Below are 20,068 nucleotides of genomic sequence, written 5' to 3' on the forward strand. Positions count from 1 at the left end.
GATGTTTTTTTTGAAGACGAAACGCCCTATAGAGGACCAAAAGCGATCAATGTCAAATTCATTCTGTGTTATTGTTAAATTTGGTTTTTATTTACCTCCAGGCAACTCTGAACTCAAATGATTTTAATCTTAATTGAAAAAGCCAGAAAGCCTTGAAAGCTAATTTCTTACAGGCAGTGGAGCCAAACGTTATTTCTCTTTTTCTTCTCCATCTTCTTTTTCTTCTTCAAGAACACAAATGCCTGGAGAAGTTGTTGACTTTTACAGGGAGTTGACTTAACGTTTCTTCTCCTCTTCTTCTTCTTTAAGCATTGCTCTACGTCATTGTAATTGTCATTGCATATTTTCTCTACAAACTCTATGAGAAATAAAACTAAACCAGATTTATTTTTTTCATAATTTATTGTATAGATAAAGTCGAATTTATAACATACAGATGGTGATTTGCTTGCTGAACACATACTTTTTTTTACAAAATTAACTTAATAGTTATGTATAGGGCTACCTAAGGCCTAAGTTCCAATTCCCTAGGGTTAAAAATTAATCATTATTTATTTGAAATAATTAAAGATTTTTACTATTGTTAAACGCAAGGCTGTACTAATCGATTTACGTATTATTTCCATTATGGCGAAATAAACATTTAAAATGACTTTATTGTCAATATACTAATAATGTTTCAGAATATACATTGTACGATAAAACATCAATATTAATAATAATAATTATTATAATTATACAGTAAGTTCCAACAGTAGTAACATATAATAATAATTCGTATATACATGTAAGGTAACGATAAAAATTATTTTTTATTGTGTTGGATCGTACTGCAATAATGTATTTCCTATGACTTTTTCTTAAGCAAAACAGTGAGAGGGAAAATACATATATTCTTATTACAATACATATAAGGGATATAACAAATTTACAATATATACATAATTAACATTATTATATTATGAGTTAATAAAAATTTTACTTACGCTATACATATAAAAAATTACGTGCTATTTATGTCATTTTTGTGACAACATATGGAAAACATAAATAATTATTTGATGGTGGACGGGTCAACGTATTACATAATATACAATCCCTACTATATTCATTTTAAACAAACGAAATTCAGTCAATATTTTTTTGTTTATTAGAAAACATCTTTTTTTTTAAATACTTAAACGAATAATAAATCAACTTAACTTATATCACAAACTTAAAAAGTTAAAAGCTTTAAATATACATTTAACAGGCAGTTCGTATCGTAACAATTATTATTAATATTTCTTAAAATAATTAGAGACCTGAATGGGTTATATAGGGTGTCCCAAATTATGTTTCGAAAGCACATACAGGCGTCGTTATATATTAGGACAAGTGAGTTTCTCATCCTGCATATGTTTTCGAATAATAATAAAAATATTATTTTTAAAAAATTTTAATTGAAAATGTTTCACAGCTATACTTTTTTATAATGTATGTACACACGAATTTAACTTCCAGTGAAAAATTCGGATTTTATTTCATTATCATATAATTAAAAGTAAAGAAATTTAATGTTAAAAGTTAAGAAAATTGATATTTTTAACAATAAAGAACAATGTGAATGCAAGTTCTTTTTGAGAATAAAAGTTATAAGTTTGATTCAGAATGTTTTTGACACCTACTGATTACACTTTACTGCATATTCTTCCCGAATACGCCAGGAAAAGACTGAGGTTTAACGACATATCGTCGATGCAAAGTTGGCCCTTTCTTCATATTTATTGCAAGGTAATTATTGTTAGTCATAAGTATCTGGTGGTTTGGTGATTAGTGACTTATGCATTTGAACTTGTGGTTTTTGAAAGCAGACAGATGTTTAATGCATATAATGAACTTTCATACTGCTAAAATATTTGAAAGTTTTAGAATTGCACAACTTGATTCAAAGGCACCTTGAATCAATTTTGAGCTGATGTAGATTTTTGAAATAAAATGAAACCAATAACCTATTTGCTTTTTTTAATCGACAAAAACTTAAAAAACAAATAAATTCTTTTATTGCCATCCAAATCCTTAATAAAAAGACAAAGCAACGTCAACAAATTTTGACTCGAATTAAAATCTTATGACCTAAGTTAAAAAGATCTAAAACAATTTTTTTCAAAATAAATAAAATTATAAAGTAATACGTTAAAATCAACAAATACCCCGTATAAACACAAAAACTTAAAAATCTGTAATTCATAAAGACACATTTTTATTTATTGAATTTAAAAGAGTAGAACCTTTTTTCAATAAGAAATCGCTTAACACTCTGTCTAAATAAATTACGGCTCTGAATCTGTCGCAGACCCGCCGGTAACATGTGGTATGCCTTTACTGCTCGATAAGTTGGGCTTCTTTCAAAGAGAGCTGACCCGTGTGCAGGTATTCCAAGAGCTTCTCTATTTCTTGTTATGGTCGTCATGTCTCGTGAGTACCCATCCTGATTTGTTGGAAATAACTGAGGATGCTTCTTAATGAACATCACAAGTGATAAGAAGTACAGTGATGGGGCAGTAAGTACACCGAAACCATCAAAATACTCCTCACATGATGTTCTGGGAACGAGTCCAAATATGCACCGAATTATTCGTTTTTGCGCCCTTAAAAATATTTTGGGCATCCCTTCCACTACCCCAAAACATGATGCCATTCAGCACTGACTGAATGTTTGAAAAGTAAAAAATCTTAATGGTTTCTATTGATAGTTGATCCCTGAGTCTACGAATAAGACCACAGAGGCTGCTCAGTTTTGATGTTAAGTAATTTATGTGTTTTTCGTAACTAAGACATCCATCCAAGTGTATACCCAAGAATTTAATACTGCTCAAACACTCTATAGACCTTCTATTAAGTTTTACATAGAGTGATGTGTCTTTTTTGAATTTAGAAAATGTAAGCAGGCCAGATTTTTCAGTATTTAATTTAAGTTTTTTTTCTTCACACCATTTTTTCATTTGTTCAGCTGCTTGAGAGCATTTTATTGAGATCACGTTCTGGGTGGAACCGCTTTCCAGCACCGATGAGTCATCAGCGAACTGACTAACTAGATCAGCTAATATATTTGCATTTAGGTTATTAACATACAAAAGGAATAACACAGGGCCCAAAATAGAACCCTGGGGTACTCCCTGTGTTAGCTTTGCTGGAAGAGAGTATGTCGTTTTCCCCCCATCTGTGACACCAACAATTTGCTCTCTGTAAATAAGATTTTAAAAGTTGTAAATCCTGACCTCTAATGCCATATTTTTCTAATGTAAGGAAAAGAATTTCATGATCAATAGTGTCAAAGGCCCTTGAAAGATCGAAATACAGGCCAGCTACCTGTTCGTTTTTATCAATTTGATTTGCAATAAATTCTATTGTTTTAAAGATTGCTAATTCTGTAGATTTGATTTCCTAAAACCATGCTGACTCGCAGAAAAAACTCTTTTTTGTTCTAAGAACTTAACAAGCCTACCGTAGATTGATCTCTCAAAGATCTTCGACACCGACGGAAGTAGTGATACCGGTCTATAGTTTTTTATTTCTTGAGGGCTACCCTTTTTAAGTACTGGTACTATTTTTGCCTTTTTAAGTTGGTCAGGGAATATGCCTGTTTCAAAACAACAGTTTATTATTACATTTAATGGCTTTTTGATAAGGCTAGCAACTTTTTTTAGTAAGAAAACAGGTACTTCGTCCAATCCTGATGAATATTTATTGGGTAAATGCATAATAATATTGAAGATTTTTTGTTCACTTGTAGGAAACAGGTATAAAGTGTCCGGACATAGCACATCATCCACTATCTGCCCACGAACCTTGTTGCCGGGATCAGGGTTTAATTTAAAATGCTGAGAGAAAGCCTCCGCAATCCTTTCCGGATCAACTACCAATTCACCCGATTCTGATTTTAGTTCGATTGGTTGCGATTTTTGATTTTTATTTCATTGAGAATTTATGATTGACCAAGCTGTTTTATTCTTATTTTTTGAGTTTGTAATCCTGCTGTTGTTTATTGACTTCTTATAATTAGATAAAAACCTGCGGTAATTCTTTCTTTCACTTTTATAATGCTGATAAGCAAGTTGAGCCAAATGTTTTTTCTCTTCTTCTTGTCCTTCTTCTTCAAGGACGTCAAATGCCTAGAAGAAATTATTGATTTCTTACAGGTAATTGAGCCAAACGTTCTTCTTATTCACTTAAAGTCTAACGTCCATAGTGTGAAATGGAAAGAAAGTGTCGCAGGCAAATAACTTCAAATAAAACTGATTTTATCTTAGAAGAAATGACGACGTTTTGATCCATCTTCAGAGCCATTTATGTTTAGTCGCCGTTGAGTGTATTCACGAGTTATTTTGTTTTGTCTCTTGAATTGTAATATTTTTTTAAATTTGTTAATTTAAATATAAAGCGCAACACTTCATAACGTGTTCATATTTCATCAGAAATATAAAATTGATATGATTTTTTCTGGACATGAGCCGATTTTTTAAACAGAATTAGCCCTGAAGATGGCCTAAATAAAGGCCAAAACGTAGGAATTGCTTCTGAAGTGAAATCAGTTTTATTTGAAGTCCTAAATATGCGACACTTCTCCATTTCTTCTTATTCTTTAATGAAAGTTATATGTCTGAAAGAAATTATCGATTTTTTATAAGCAGTTGAGGTAAACGTTTTCTTCTTTCTTCTTTTTCTCTTTCTTCTTCTTTAAAGACATCAAAGGCCTGAAGAAGTTATTTATTTTTTAAAGGCAGTTGAGTTAAACATTTTTTCGATTCTTCTTTTTTTTTTTAGAGGTCAAATGAGTGGAAGAAATTATTGATTTTGTACAGGTAGTTGAGCGAAACGTTTTTTTTTTGTTCACCGCTGGGCATAGGCCTCCTCTAGGTTATTTTTTTTTTATAACCATAGACTCTGTTCCATACGTCAGTACCGGCAGAATACAAGCCTCCCATAACCTTCTCTTTAAACTAGTCATGAAATATGATAAATCACATTATGGATAAATTATTGGTTTGACTTACATCTTCTCAGTGTTAATTCCTAAAGCACCAGACTTGTGTGCTTCGAAAGAGTATTAGAGGGTGTCATTGTTGACAATAGGCTGATAGAGCAACATGCAAGTAATAATTTTCTGAAGTTACTAGACTGTGAATTGAAGTTGTTTCTCATAGACAGTTGATGCAATGATTCTTCTCTTCTTCTTCTTCTTCTTTTTTAAGGACGCCAAATGCCTGGAAGAAATTCTTGAGTTCTTACAGGCAGTTAAGTCAAACGCTTCTTCTTCTCTAGCGACACCAAATGCCTAAAAAAATTATTGACTTCTTACAGGCAGTTAATCAAAAGGTTTTTTCTTTTCTGTTCTGTGGTGTCCACCTAGGGTGCACAACTTACGCTATTCTAATCAAGTTCTTCTCCAAGTTTCCCTCTCCTGCTGGTTCCCTCGTTCTTTATGTACTGGATTATGGAGGATTGTTTCTTCTTCGGTGTTCTCCTATTCTGACTTACTCGCACTTAGATGCTGGGGATTGTCATTGTTCATTTAGGATGCGACGTCTTATAACTGTACTGTTTTTTTTAGCTTTTAGATACACGTGAGCCATCTACGCAAAAGCCGCTAATTTTTTTACTATTGCAATTTAGGTCATGCATAGCTATGGGGAAGTGGGAGACACGTGCATTGAGTTTATGGTGCAGAGTAGTTCTATGGTTAAGGGGATTAGTACATTCAAAAAAGATGTATGAAGGAGTGTTTCGCTCTGTCCACAGGAGCAAAATTTTCTTGTTTGACTCTAATTTTGCACTAATGCTCTGGTGTTGAGCAATGGTTTGATCTTATAAAGTTTATTGTAGACATTTCGTCATTTTCTTCATTTTCCTGTTTAGTCGGACATTTTTAAATCATGGTTTTCCTACACCTTGAGCATATTCCATCCATTTAACCATGTCTCGTCCAGTTTCTTGAAATGGTCTAGTGTATTGATTTTTCTCTTCTTTATCATGTTCTTTAAAGACGTCAAATTAAGATAAATGTTTATTTTCCTTCTTCTTCTTTAAAGACCTTAAATGCCTGGAAGAAATTATTGATTTTTAAAAGCAATTGAGCTAAACGTTTTTTCTCTTTTTCTTCATTAAGAACGTTAAATGCCTTGAAGGAATGCCAACGGCACTACTTATCCCAAAGAAAAAACGCTATTTTACTTGTTCTATGTCAATATAGTTTTTTGACATGATTGACAGGTAAAAGAGACAGACAAGACAAAATAAAAAAACTATATTTTTGTGTTTTATGAGATAAAATAACATTTTCATTTTTTTTGCTTCCCTTTTTTTCAATTTTATTGGAAAATAGCCGAATTTACTCCAACAAAGTAGTTGCCGAGAGGAACAATTATTATTATCTATTCTCTTACATCCATAACAATGGCGAGTATCGTGCTCATACCTAATGCCCAAGAAACTAAACAAACGTTAACAGGAATTATTGATCTCTTACAGGGAGTTGAGCAAAAGGTTTCTTCCTCTCCTTCTTCTTCATCTGCTTATTCTTCTTTAAGCCAAAAGTTTTTTCTCTTTTGCTTCTTTCTAAGAACGTGACGTTCTAATGCCTGGAAAAAATAATTGATTTCCCACAGGCAGTTGAGCTAAACATTTTTACCCTTTTTGTTCTTGTTCCTGTTTCTGTTCTTCTTATTTAAATATATCAAATGCATGAAACAAATTATCGATTTCCTATGGGTAGTTAAGTTAAACGTTTCTTCTCATCTTTTTTTTTAAGGACATCCAATGCCTGGAAGAAATTATTGATTTGCTACAGGCAGTTGAGTCAAGCATTTCTTTCTCTTCTTCTTCTGCCCTAATTTTCATCTTATATAATGCTCACTTAAATTAAAACATCTCATTAAACAGAGCTTATATCCAGTTTAACAGCTTCAATTACCACCAATTATCAAACCACCATTTATTCAATTACCATCTGATCCCTGATTTTGGAAATCTGTAGAGTAGTTATTTATAGAATTCCTCTATTATCTTTAGAATTTCTTTTTTACAGTTGTAGTTCAATTTTCTTCGTTACGAATTCCTTTTTTTGCTTTGGAAAGTATTTGCCTAAGAGGCTTTTCTTCATCAATTTTTTAGTACTGCTCTATTTCTTCGGTCTGAAAGAAATTATCAATTTTTTATAAGCAGTTGAGGTAAACGTTTTCTTCTTTCTTCTTCTTTAAAGGCATCAAAGGCCTGAAGAAGTTATTTATTTTTTAAAGGCAGTTGAGCTAAACATTTTTTCGATTCTTTTTTTTTTTTTTTAGAGGTCAAATGAGTGGAAGAAATTATTGATTTTGTACAGGTAGTTGAGCGAAACGTTTTTTTTTGTTCACCGCTGGGCATAGGCCTCCTCTAGGTTATTTTTTTCTTATAACCATAGACTCTGTTCCATACGTCAGTACCGGCAGAATACAAGCCTCCCATAACCTTCTCTTTAAACTAGTCATGAAATATGATAAATCACATTATGGATAAATCGTTGGTTTGACTCACATCTTCTCAGTGTTAATTCCTAAAGCACCAGACTTTTGTGCTTCGAAAGAGTATTAGAGGGTGTCATTGTTGACAATAGGCTGATAGAGCAACATGCAAGTAATAATTTTCTGAAGTTACTAGACTGTGAATTGAAGTTGTTTCTCATAGACAGTTGATGCAATGATTCTTCTCTTCTTCTTCTTCTTTTTTAAGGACGCCAAATGCCTGGAAATTATTGAGTTCTTACAGGCAGTTGAGTCAAACGCTTCTTCTTCTCTAGCGACACCAAATGCCTAAAAAAAATATTGACTTCTTACAGGCAGTTAATCAAAAGGTTTTTTCTTTTCTGTTCTGTGGTGTCCACCTAGGGTGCACAACTTACGCTATTCTAATCAAGTTCTTCTCCAAGTTTCCCTCTCCTGCTGGTTCCCTCGTTCTTTATGTACTGGAATATGGAGGATTGTTTCTTCTTCGGTGTTCTCCTATTCTGACTTACTCGCACTTAGATGATGGGGATTGTCATTGTTCATTTAGGATGCGACGTCTTATAACTGTACTGTCACAAGCTTTTAGATACACGTGAGCCATCTACGCAAAAGCCGCTAATTTTTTTACTATTGCAATTTAGGTCATGCATAGCTATGGGGAAGTGGAAGACATGTGCATTAAGTTTATGGTGCAGAGTAGTTCTATGGTTAAGGTGATTAGTACATTCAAAAAAGATGTATGAAGGAGTGTTTCGCTCTGTCCACAGGAGCAAAATTTTCTTGTTTGACTCTAATTTTGCACTAATGCTCTGGTGTTGAGCAATGGTTTGATCTTATAAAGTTTATTGTAGAGATTTCGTCATTTTCTTCATTTTCCTGTTTAGTCGGACTTTTTTAAATCATGGTTTTCCTACACCTTGAGCATTTGAGCATCCATTTAACCATGTCTCGTCCAGTTTCTTGAAATGGTCTAGTGTATTGATTTTTCTCTTCTTTATCATGTTCTTTAAAGACGTCAAATTAAGATAAATGTTTATTTTCTATCTTCTTCTTCTTTAAAGACCTTAAATGCCTGGAAGAAATTATTGATTTTTATAAGCAATTGAGCCAAACGTTTTTTCTCTTTTTCTTCATTAAGAACGTTAAATGCCTTGAAGGAATGCCAACGGCACTACTTATCTCAAAGAAAAAACGCTATTTTACTTGTTCTATGTCAATATAGTTTTTTGACATGATTGACAGGTAAAAGAGACAGACCAGATAAAATAAAAAAACTATATTTTTGTGTTTTATGAGATAAAATAACATTTTCATTTTTTTTGCTTCCCTTTTTTTCAATTTTATTGGAAAATAGCCGAATTTACTCCAACAAAGTAGTTGCCGAGAGGAACAATTATTATTATCTATTCTCTTACATCCATAACAATGGCGAGTATCCTGCTCATACCTAATGTCCAAGAAACTAAACAAACGTTAACAGGAATTATTGATCTCTTACAGGGAGTTGAGCAAAAGGTTTCTTCCTCTCCTTCTTCTTCATCTGCTTATTCTTCTTTAAGCCAAAAGTTTTTTCTCTTTTGCTTCTTTCTAAGAACGTGACGTTCTAATGCCTGGAAAAAATAATTGATTTCCCACAGGCAGTTGAGCTAAACATTTTTACCCTTTTTGTTCTTGTTCCTGTTTCTGTTCTTCTTATTTAAATATATCAAATGCATGAAACAAATTATCGATTTCCTATGGGTAGTTAAGTTAAACGTTTCTTCTCATCTTTTTTTTTAAGGACATCCAATGCCTGGAAGAAATTATTGATTTGCTACAGGCAGTTGAGTCAAGCATTTCTTTCTCTTCTTCTTCTGCCCTAATTTTCATCTTATATAATGCTCACTTAAATTAAAACATCTCATTAAACAGAGCTTATATCCAGTTTAACAGCTTCAATTACCACCAATTATCAAACCACCATTTATTCAATTACCATCTGATCCCTGATTTTGGAAATCTGTAGAGTAGTTATTTATAGAATTCCTCTATTATCTTTAGAATTTCTTTTTTACAGTTGTAGTTCAATTTTCTTCGTTACGAATTCCTTTTTTTGCTTTGGAAAGTATTTGCCTAAGAGGCTTTTCTTCATCAATTTTTTAGTACTGCTCTATTTCTTCGGTCTGAAAGAAATTATCAATTTTTTATAAGCAGTTGAGGTAAACGTTTTCTTCTTTCTTCTTCTTTAAAGGCATCAAAGGCCTGAAGAAGTTATTTATTTTTTAAAGGCAGTTGAGCTAAACATTTTTTCGATTCTTTTTTTTTTTTTTTAGAGGTCAAATGAGTGGAAGAAATTATTGATTTTGTACAGGTAGTTGAGCGAAACGTTTTTTTTTGTTCACCGCTGGGCATAGGCCTCCTCTAGGTTATTTTTTTCTTATAACCATAGACTCTGTTCCATACGTCAGTACCGGCAGAATACAAGCCTCCCATAACCTTCTCTTTAAACTAGTCATGAAATATGATAAATCACATTATGGATAAATCGTTGGTTTGACTCACATCTTCTCAGTGTTAATTCCTAAAGCACCAGACTTTTGTGCTTCGAAAGAGTATTAGAGGGTGTCATTGTTGACAATAGGCTGATAGAGCAACATGCAAGTAATAATTTTCTGAAGTTACTAGACTGTGAATTGAAGTTGTTTCTCATAGACAGTTGATGCAATGATTCTTCTCTTCTTCTTCTTCTTTTTTAAGGACGCCAAATGCCTGGAAATTATTGAGTTCTTACAGGCAGTTGAGTCAAACGCTTCTTCTTCTCTAGCGACACCAAATGCCTAAAAAAAATATTGACTTCTTACAGGCAGTTAATCAAAAGGTTTTTTCTTTTCTGTTCTGTGGTGTCCACCTAGGGTGCACAACTTACGCTATTCTAATCAAGTTCTTCTCCAAGTTTCCCTCTCCTGCTGGTTCCCTCGTTCTTTATGTACTGGAATATGGAGGATTGTTTCTTCTTCGGTGTTCTCCTATTCTGACTTACTCGCACTTAGATGATGGGGATTGTCATTGTTCATTTAGGATGCGACGTCTTATAACTGTACTGTCACAAGCTTTTAGATACACGTGAGCCATCTACGCAAAAGCCGCTAATTTTTTTACTATTGCAATTTAGGTCATGCATAGCTATGGGGAAGTGGAAGACATGTGCATTAAGTTTATGGTGCAGAGTAGTTCTATGGTTAAGGTGATTAGTACATTCAAAAAAGATGTATGAAGGAGTGTTTCGCTCTGTCCACAGGAGCAAAATTTTCTTGTTTGACTCTAATTTTGCACTAATGCTCTGGTGTTGAGCAATGGTTTGATCTTATAAAGTTTATTGTAGAGATTTCGTCATTTTCTTCATTTTCCTGTTTAGTCGGACTTTTTTAAATCATGGTTTTCCTACACCTTGAGCATTTGAGCATCCATTTAACCATGTCTCGTCCAGTTTCTTGAAATGGTCTAGTGTATTGATTTTTCTCTTCTTTATCATGTTCTTTAAAGACGTCAAATTAAGATAAATGTTTATTTTCTATCTTCTTCTTCTTTAAAGACCTTAAATGCCTGGAAGAAATTATTGATTTTTATAAGCAATTGAGCCAAACGTTTTTTCTCTTTTTCTTCATTAAGAACGTTAAATGCCTTGAAGGAATGCCAACGGCACTACTTATCTCAAAGAAAAAACGCTATTTTACTTGTTCTATGTCAATATAGTTTTTTGACATGATTGACAGGTAAAAGAGACAGACCAGATAAAATAAAAAAACTATATTTTTGTGTTTTATGAGATAAAATAACATTTTCATTTTTTTTGCTTCCCTTTTTTTCAATTTTATTGGAAAATAGCCGAATTTACTCCAACAAAGTAGTTGCCGAGAGGAACAATTATTATTATCTATTCTCTTACATCCATAACAATGGCGAGTATCCTGCTCATACCTAATGTCCAAGAAACTAAACAAACGTTAACAGGAATTATTGATCTCTTACAGGGAGTTGAGCAAAAGGTTTCTTCCTCTCCTTCTTCTTCATCTGCTTATTCTTCTTTAAGCCAAAAGTTTTTTCTCTTTTGCTTCTTTCTAAGAACGTGACGTTCTAATGCCTGGAAAAAATAATTGATTTCCCACAGGCAGTTGAGCTAAACATTTTTACCCTTTTTGTTCTTGTTCCTGTTTCTGTTCTTCTTATTTAAATATATCAAATGCATGAAACAAATTATCGATTTCCTATGGGTAGTTAAGTTAAACGTTTCTTCTCATCTTTTTTTTTAAGGACATCCAATGCCTGGAAGAAATTATTGATTTGCTACAGGCAGTTGAGTCAAGCATTTCTTTCTCTTCTTCTTCTGCCCTAATTTTCATCTTATATAATGCTCACTTAAATTAAAACATCTCATTAAACAGAGCTTATATCCAGTTTAACAGCTTTTTCAATTATCAAACCACCATTTATTCAATTACCATCTGATCCCTTATTTTGGAAATCTGTAGAGTAGTCCTTTATAGAATTCCTCTATTATCTTTAGAATTTCTTTTTTACAGTTGTAGTTCAATTTTCTTTGTTACGAATTCCTTTCTTTGCTTTGGAAAGTCTTTGCCTAAGAGACTTTTCTTCATCAAGTTTTTAGTACTGCTCTATTTCTTCCGTTAGTCGTAATCCAGTTTGCTTGCTCTGCTCTACTGTTCCACGTCACTGTAATCGTCATTAGACGTTCCTGCACGAATTTAACACGTATATTTAAAATCTGTTCTAGAATTTTTTAATTATACATCAAAACATCAACCTATGATGATTATAACCTATTTATGATTAAGTTCTTTTATGTCCATTTTTTATACAATACCCATTCTTAACTTTTAACATTAAATTAATTTTACACAATATTAACAATAAAATATACAAAATTCCATTCAGAAATTAATTGTCTAACTTACAAGTATACCAGTTCTTCGTCGGACGTAAATTCTAATAATTAGGTAGGTCAAAACCTGGTCGCCGTCACTGGCCTGGGAAGGGTCGAAGTCACCGATGGAGTGCGCATGCCACTCATATCCTTTAATGACGATAAAGTCTGAAAATTACGAAATCTGAGTGAAAATATTATCCAAATAATTAATTAAATTGATATCATTCCAAACGTATTTTATTATTTTCATCAAGAAGTAGTAGAAGTAAAAGTAGAAAATTTTTGGTCATTTCGCATTTCTTTTTTTACTTCATCTATCTATTTGTTTTTTTTTACTTATGCATTTATCTACTATGATCGAAAAAATGCAAATTTCAATTATATTAATAAGAGATTAAAAATTAATAAGACTGTCATCAGAGAATGTCCTACAAAGTAATTTCCTGAACAACCTGATGTTTAAAAGACCTAGAAGTCATCACAGAAAGACTCAGCTTTCCTCCTTCAGGACTGTTTGGATTCTAGAGGGAGCATTAAATCACGAGATCATTTTAATATCTTAAATTGAGCAAACTTTGGTGACAAAACAGGCGCAGACTTCCTTGACATCTTTAAGACAATTGACAACATGTGGTATCATGTCGGCGAATAGATTAGCTATCTCAAAACCAAGGGACGTAGTAGGGCCTCTATAGGAAATTTAATTTCATTTGAGAATTTAAACTTTATTTCTATTGGAACTCACAAATCTCCAAAAGCGCATTAAATTGGACCTGGGAGAAACCTCAGTGATCTTAACATACTCCTTAGACTTGACCCTGGTCTTAAACTGCAAAATAAAATATAATCTGTATTTGAATTAGAGTTGACATATCGCTTGTCATTTTCTCTTATATAATTAATAATAAATCTCACTATAATTAAAGTTTTAAGTTCATTAGAAAAACAAATAGGAACCTTCTTTGATGAATATAACGGCTCAAATTTATCTATGATACATAAATAATTCATCTTAGGCAAACATGACACAAACATTGAAATAGCATTATAGTCAATTTAATATAATTTTGGCCAAATTATAAACCAATTAGCACCCCTCGAATTTAATTGAAATACGAAATACGTAAAATTTCAATTTGCAAACTTTTCGGGGTACCAGATGAAACTGGTCCACTCTGTGCCAGCCAGACCAACATTGTAGAACACTTCTGCAAGTATTCCACAATGTTGATCTGATTAGGGAGTCTAATAAGAATTAACCCTTTGCCGACGATACAACATTGACTGCACAGAAAAGTTACCAACGTCCAGTTAATGACGATTGAATGGAGATTAAAAATCAGTCCACAACAGACTTTCGGAGATACGAGAAACTGAAGTGAAAAGATGCAATTTGTTCAGTACATGACTAGGTTAAGGATTTATAAGATAAGAGTAATTCTTAGATATGATTGATCATCACGCGAGTACCACTCTACAGGGATCTACAGTGATTTGGTCACAGAACTACAGAAAGATCATGAAATAAATCACTCGACTAACTAATAGAATACTCGCACACGTCACACGACTTAAAGGCGAGACACCAAATACCAAGAGATCTGCTCGACCTGCTACGGCTGGTCAACTGATAACTACACGTAGCTGATATGGAAAGATGAAAATAAAACATGATCTGCTTTAGCAGAACTTGAACTTAAAAGAAATTATTAATTTATTACAGGCAATTGAGCCAAACGTTTTCACCCTTCTTCTTTGTCAAGGAAGCAATTGCGTGAAACGTTTCTTCTCTTCTTCTTCTCCTCTTATTCTCCTTTTTTTTAAGGACATCAAATGCCTGGAAGAAATTACTGATTTCTTACAGACAGCTGAGTCAAACTTTTTTTCTCTTCTTATTTTTTCGAGAAGGTTCTTTTTTTCTTCTCATTCTCCTTCTTTTTCTTCTTCTTCAAGGACGTCAATATATATGGATATAGAAAGATGCAATCAAAACATGCAATCAAAACTGCTTTAGCAGAACATCCAAGAATAAGGGTTACAAAACAAGGCATCTGGTAATGCTTCAAATAATCACAAATATTGTAACAGATTAAATGTAGTGTCTCAAGTATTAAGAAACTCTACTGAAGTAAAAAATCTGCCCTCTATGGTTAACAATAACAAAGGCCTTGGACCTGATCTCATTCTCAACAAAACATGCTCTCTATTTACATCTTTATCACATTTTTAACCTTGATGAGTTTCTGAATAATTGGAAATTATCAAAAGTTTGACTTATCCTAAATCTGGATACACGAATGACTTTTTAAATCACATACCATCAGCATTTTATTTTCTACTTTTAGAAGAGTTTAGCAAGGGTTATTATGGACCAGCAGCATATCCTCACTCATTTGGAAAAGGTAGTAAAACTCATGCCATTTTTTTCAGATTTTAGTAAGGCATTTAACAAGGTCAATCGTTACACTGAAGTTGATCAACTTATGAAAAGTTCGTTTCCAATGGTTCTTAATTATTACGAATTAAATCAAAATTAAGAAGCTGCTGGTCCGTACCATTTAAGGTCTCTTCAAGGGTTCCCCAAATTGGAGAGCACATCTTGAATTACTTCTTTTTATAAACGATCTCGTTGGCAACTATTTTTCAAAATAGCGTTCCTTTTTTAAAGAACGTTCCTCCTTTTCAACTGTCATAGACCTCTTTTTTGAGATCTGGTGTCTCGCTCTTCTGGTCTTGTCACTAAGCACGCTAACAATGATTTCGTTGTGATTATCTATGGTCCACATGACACATTGAAGAGTAACTTATTTAGAATATTAGAAATCCACTAACTTAAAGTACACATACACAAGTTCACATATCCCCAGAAATGGAATGAGATTCTTTCTTGATTCGAAAGTTTCGAGAAGCAATGGTATCTTAAGCCGCTTTGACAAGATTCATCTAACAAAGGAGTTGTTCAACAGACTCAATCCTGCACTCAGTCATATGTCAGATTATTTTAAATATGCCCTCTACAACTGACTCGGTTCCAATAGAACGGCCACATGTTGACGATAATTTTCCTTTTCATCTGATCCAGTCTTTAATGGAGACGTGACTACGACGACCAATAAGAGTCAGATCACTTTAGTTCACTTAGATATATCTTCTTATACAGCGCAGTTAATTAACTCTTGAGAGGCATAGCTTTGAATGTTGAAGAATGAAGAGCTTGGAATGTATAAAAGAAGAGCAGATCAGTATAGATGATCTAAACAGACAAATAAGTTATAATTTAAAGGAGGCTCAAGAAAGGCATAGCAAAAGACAGAAAAGATAAACTAGGGCAAAATACGAGTAGCCTAATAAGGAAAAGGAGAGAGATGCGAGCAAACAAAATCAACAAAGTTATATTGTTATCGGGTAGAGGAGAAAGATGCTCTTATTTAGAACCACCATCGTTGATGATACTTAGCAAAATGCGGATCTTGTAGGAAACCAAAAGGAAGATCCCGATATCCAGATAGTCCTAACCTGTATAAAAAAAGGGAAGAAGCCAACTTAGGAAGAAGTTGGAAGAAGGGGCAATGGAACTACCTAATTTTGTAAGATGTACCGTTGCGGTGGAAAATAGTTGACCACCACAAAGAGCCAGGAAGACAAATCGTTGTGCCTAAATGTCGGAGTTTGGATTTGCTAGAGGAAATCTATGATGGTGTGTTAGGAGGACATCTTGGAATAATGAAGACCCTGGAGAAAATGAGGGAAAGAATTTCCTGGGTCAATAGTAAGGCAAACGTTAGGGACTAGTGCAGAAAATGCGTTGTATGTGCAGCAAATAATAGACCGTAGAGAAAGCAAAGAGCATTAATAAATTAGTATCATAAATGCACTACCGTGGAATTAAAAGAATGCCAGGAACATTTATATCCTTCAGCTTCTTCTTCTTCATGGATAGTTTGAATACCGGAAGAAGCACTCCCCGGTGCATCGAATTATGAAATTCCATATTAACACCTTAGCTGGAGCAAACCATGGTGGCAAAACAGATGGAGACTTTTTTGATATGTCTAAGGCAATTGATAAGATGTGGCATCATACATTTCAAATTTTGAATTTTTCCGGGAATTAGATAAAACTGTTTCTTGCAAAATATCTTGCAACCAGCCCTACAAAGGAAGTAAAGAAGCTAATGTTGCAAAAAGTAAATGAAACAAAATACTTGACAAGATACAAGACCAAATCCTCACCGCTTATAAAAGAAGGTAAGACCAGGACCTTCTTGATCGACCAGACCGCTTTCGAAATACAAACTTTTAAAAACACCTAAAGAATTCCAACCAGTAAGGACCTAGTGATAATACAATGGAACTGCCAAAGCATCAGAAACTGTCCATCTGCTTCATACAGTAAAATCTGATATTCTAATATTAAATAATACCTGGCTTAACCCAACAATAGGGATCAGCTTCCCAAGCTCCTCATTAATTCGCCAAGGCAGAGAAGATGACAATAGAGGAATTGCATTCCTAATCCACACTGGTTCACCATAAACATCAGTCAATTTTGATATCCCTAATTCAAATTGGAACTTACAAACAATGGCCATCAAAAAACACAACGTCATGGTTGGTAGCGCATACTGGTGCACAGTACTGAGTATTATGTTTAATCAAGAAGTTTAATAAAGAAGAAGAAAAAAAACAAGGTTTAGATCAACTGCCTATTAGAAAACAATAATTTCTTAAAAGAATTTGCCGTTTTTAGAAAGAAGAAGACGAAAAAGAAAAAACGTTTGACTCAACTGCCTGTAGCAAATCAATAATTTTTTCTAGGCTTTTGATGTCCTTGAAGAAGACGAGAAAAAAAGTTTGTCTTAACTATCAGTAAGAAATCAATTATTTCTTCAAGGCATTCGATATCCTTAAAGAAGAAAAAGAAGAAGAAGAAGGAGAAGAAGAAGAAGAAGAAACGTTTGACTGAATTGCCTGAATGAAATAATGTCTGCCAGGTATTTGATGTCTTTAGAAAGAAGAAGAATATACGAAAAACGTTTGATTGAACTGCCTGTAAGAAGTCAATCATTTCTTCCAGGCATTTCATATCCTTAGAAAGAAAAAAATTGACTCAGTTATCTGTAAGAAACCAATAATTCTTAAGAGGAGAAGAAGATTCTTGAACGTTTCTTGTAACGTTTGATTCAACTGCCTGAAAGAAATTAATAATTTATTCCAGGCATTTAATGTCCTTGAAAAAGAAGGCAGTTGATCCCAAACGTTTCTCCTTGTCTTCTTCTTCAATCTAAGGACATCAAAGGCCAGGAAGAAAAAACTGATTTCTTACAGACAGTTAAAGCAAACGTTTTTTCTCTTCTTTTTCTTCAGGGACATCATAAGTCTAGAATACATTACTATATTTAATACACATTGATTTCTTTCAGTTGAGTCAAACGTTTTTTCTCTTCTTCTTCTTTTTCTTTTTAAGGACCTCAAATGCCTGGACCAAATTACTAATTTTTTACAAGTAGTTAAGTTCAACCGTTTTTTCTTTAATATATGTATCTAAACAGACGAATAAGTTATACTTAAAAGAAGATTTAAAAAAAGCACATCAAAAGGATTAAAGACAAATAAAGAAACTATGAAGGCCAAAATACGGGGAAGTTCTAGAGCGTCTCTGATCGCTCTCCACAAAGAAAATTAACAAAATTATCTCCAAATCAGTTAGAAAAGATATCAGAAAATATAACAGCGAGCATATATCCCAAGTTATACAACACAATCAAAGTTTGAAGGTGTTACAGTGAAATATTTGCAAACTACTTCATAAAAATGGGACAACAAAAACTAAGAAAGAGGATATATTGGAAATTGCAGAAGACTTCACAAAGGGCTTAATAAGAAAAACGAGGCACTTCTTGAACCCAGGCAGATACTGCTACAGACCTAAAGATATCCCTAAAATTACAGTTAATGAAATAAGAGCTTGTCTCTCTAAAACGAAAAACAATAAATTAAATTACCTAGAGACGACGATGTAAAAGTTTTAGTTATCGAATCAATTAAAAAAGAAGGTGATACTTGCAAAAAACTCTTGACGCATGCCTTCTGAAAGATAGTTCCCTGTCAATGATACAATGAAGTGGTTGTTCTCATATATACGAATGGTGATATTGCCGATTTACTAGCTATTCATGGAAATTGTAACAAAGAAAGTTACAAACAACATTTGATAGTTACCAGCCGCTCGAAAAGGCTGGATTCCATATGCTTGTTTTCGTAGACTACGAGAAAATGTTTGATACCATATACTAATACGGAATGTTTTTTTATCGAATCTACCATCGAGAAAATGTTGAAAAGACTTCAAAAAAACTGAAAAATGGTTAATTTGAAGATCAATATTTCGAAGACCCAATTTGTAACCAATCTTGCGGCAAGTGGAAGAAAAAGACAAATAACGAAAGGCTTATGTTCACCAGTAGACGCAATTGGGCTTCTGATGATGATGATGATGATGATGACGTCAATTGCTATGTGACACTTATCCACAACCATGGAATGAATATATAGGAGATCTTTTCGGAGGAGAAGCATTTCTATTCTAACTGCATTATACTGACAACTGAGATCAAAAAATTACAAACATTAATCTTCGTACTGCTAATTACTCCTTCAATAATATTACGCTGAAGCAGATTGAATTGGTCAATGATTTGATTGTTAATCTTCAAATATAATCTGGTAACTTATTGGTCCAATTATAAAATACAAACTAATACTAAAATAAACTTTTTAATCAACACTTACACTTCCGGTGCCCAACAGAGGCGTTTCCGAACTTATCGAACCATCGGTGAGCATCTGATCGTCTCTGATCGGTCTGGTCATGTAGGCGGGCAGATGGGGATGATGCAACGTCTGGAAACCACCTGGATGGGGCATCGGCATGGCATTGGGCGGTATCCGTTTCATGTCCAACTGCGCGTAGACGGTGGGTTCTTGTCTTCTGATCACGTTCATCGAGATGCCGGGCGGGTGCTGGTTGTAAATGACGTGCGGGGCCATCTGTTGATTGGAGATTGAGAGTTCGGCGTACGTTATTTCGTTGGAGGTCTGGAACGAGGTGCACCGCGGACGGAAGGTTTGTTAGTAATTATGACGGAGAGTTAGTAACATTATTAATGGGTAGAAAGGATGAGATGTTTGTTTGATTTTTTCATTTTTCTTTTCGTTTTAATTTTTTCGTTTGGTGTAACACTCAAATTACGAGACAGTTTTACCACAAACCAAAACTCTTTATTTTTACTCTCGAGACCTGTTTCGCTACCGATTTTAGCGTCTTTGGTAGAAGATTAAAACTAAACTAAAACTATGGAACACTAAAAATAGCCTTATTTACTAATGATATAATTTATAGGGCAGAAAATGCAATGAAGCATGGCCGAACAAATCTTAAACACTAACTAAACTAAGTAAATGACTATAAGGGGTTGGACCTTTAAGTAAGTTCCCTGTTAAGATTTTTTTTTTTTTGGTTTTTGAATATTGCTAAACTTTCGTATGTATCTAATTTTTTATTGTTATTAACTGATTTAAGTAATTTTAAGTTGTCTATCCTACCAAGTGACCACTATTTAAAA

General features: G+C 33.5%; 1 protein-coding gene across 3 annotated transcripts in view; it reads right to left on the minus strand.

Moving 5' to 3' along the window:
* Nucleotides 1–383: 383 nt before the first annotated feature.
* The window catches only part of LOC126739500 (nephrin), an 835,262-nt gene continuing 815,577 nt past the window's right edge, over nucleotides 384–20,068 (minus strand). For 2 of the 3 annotated variants that reach the window (XM_050445213.1, XM_050445210.1), the window contains 2 exons: nucleotides 19,236–19,541; nucleotides 384–12,609 (listed from right to left, as the gene is read on the minus strand). In XM_050445213.1, the coding sequence (XP_050301170.1) occupies nucleotides 12,520–12,609; nucleotides 19,236–19,541 (396 nt within the window). In that variant the 3' untranslated portion in view covers nucleotides 384–12,519. The remainder of the gene's footprint in view (nucleotides 12,610–19,235; nucleotides 19,542–20,068) is intronic. The other variant, XM_050445211.1, reaches the window with a different exon arrangement.

The sequence above is a fragment of the Anthonomus grandis genome, chromosome 8, assembly GCF_022605725.1.
Source record: "Anthonomus grandis grandis chromosome 8, icAntGran1.3, whole genome shotgun sequence".
Classification (NCBI taxonomy): Eukaryota; Metazoa; Arthropoda; class Insecta; order Coleoptera; family Curculionidae; genus Anthonomus; species Anthonomus grandis.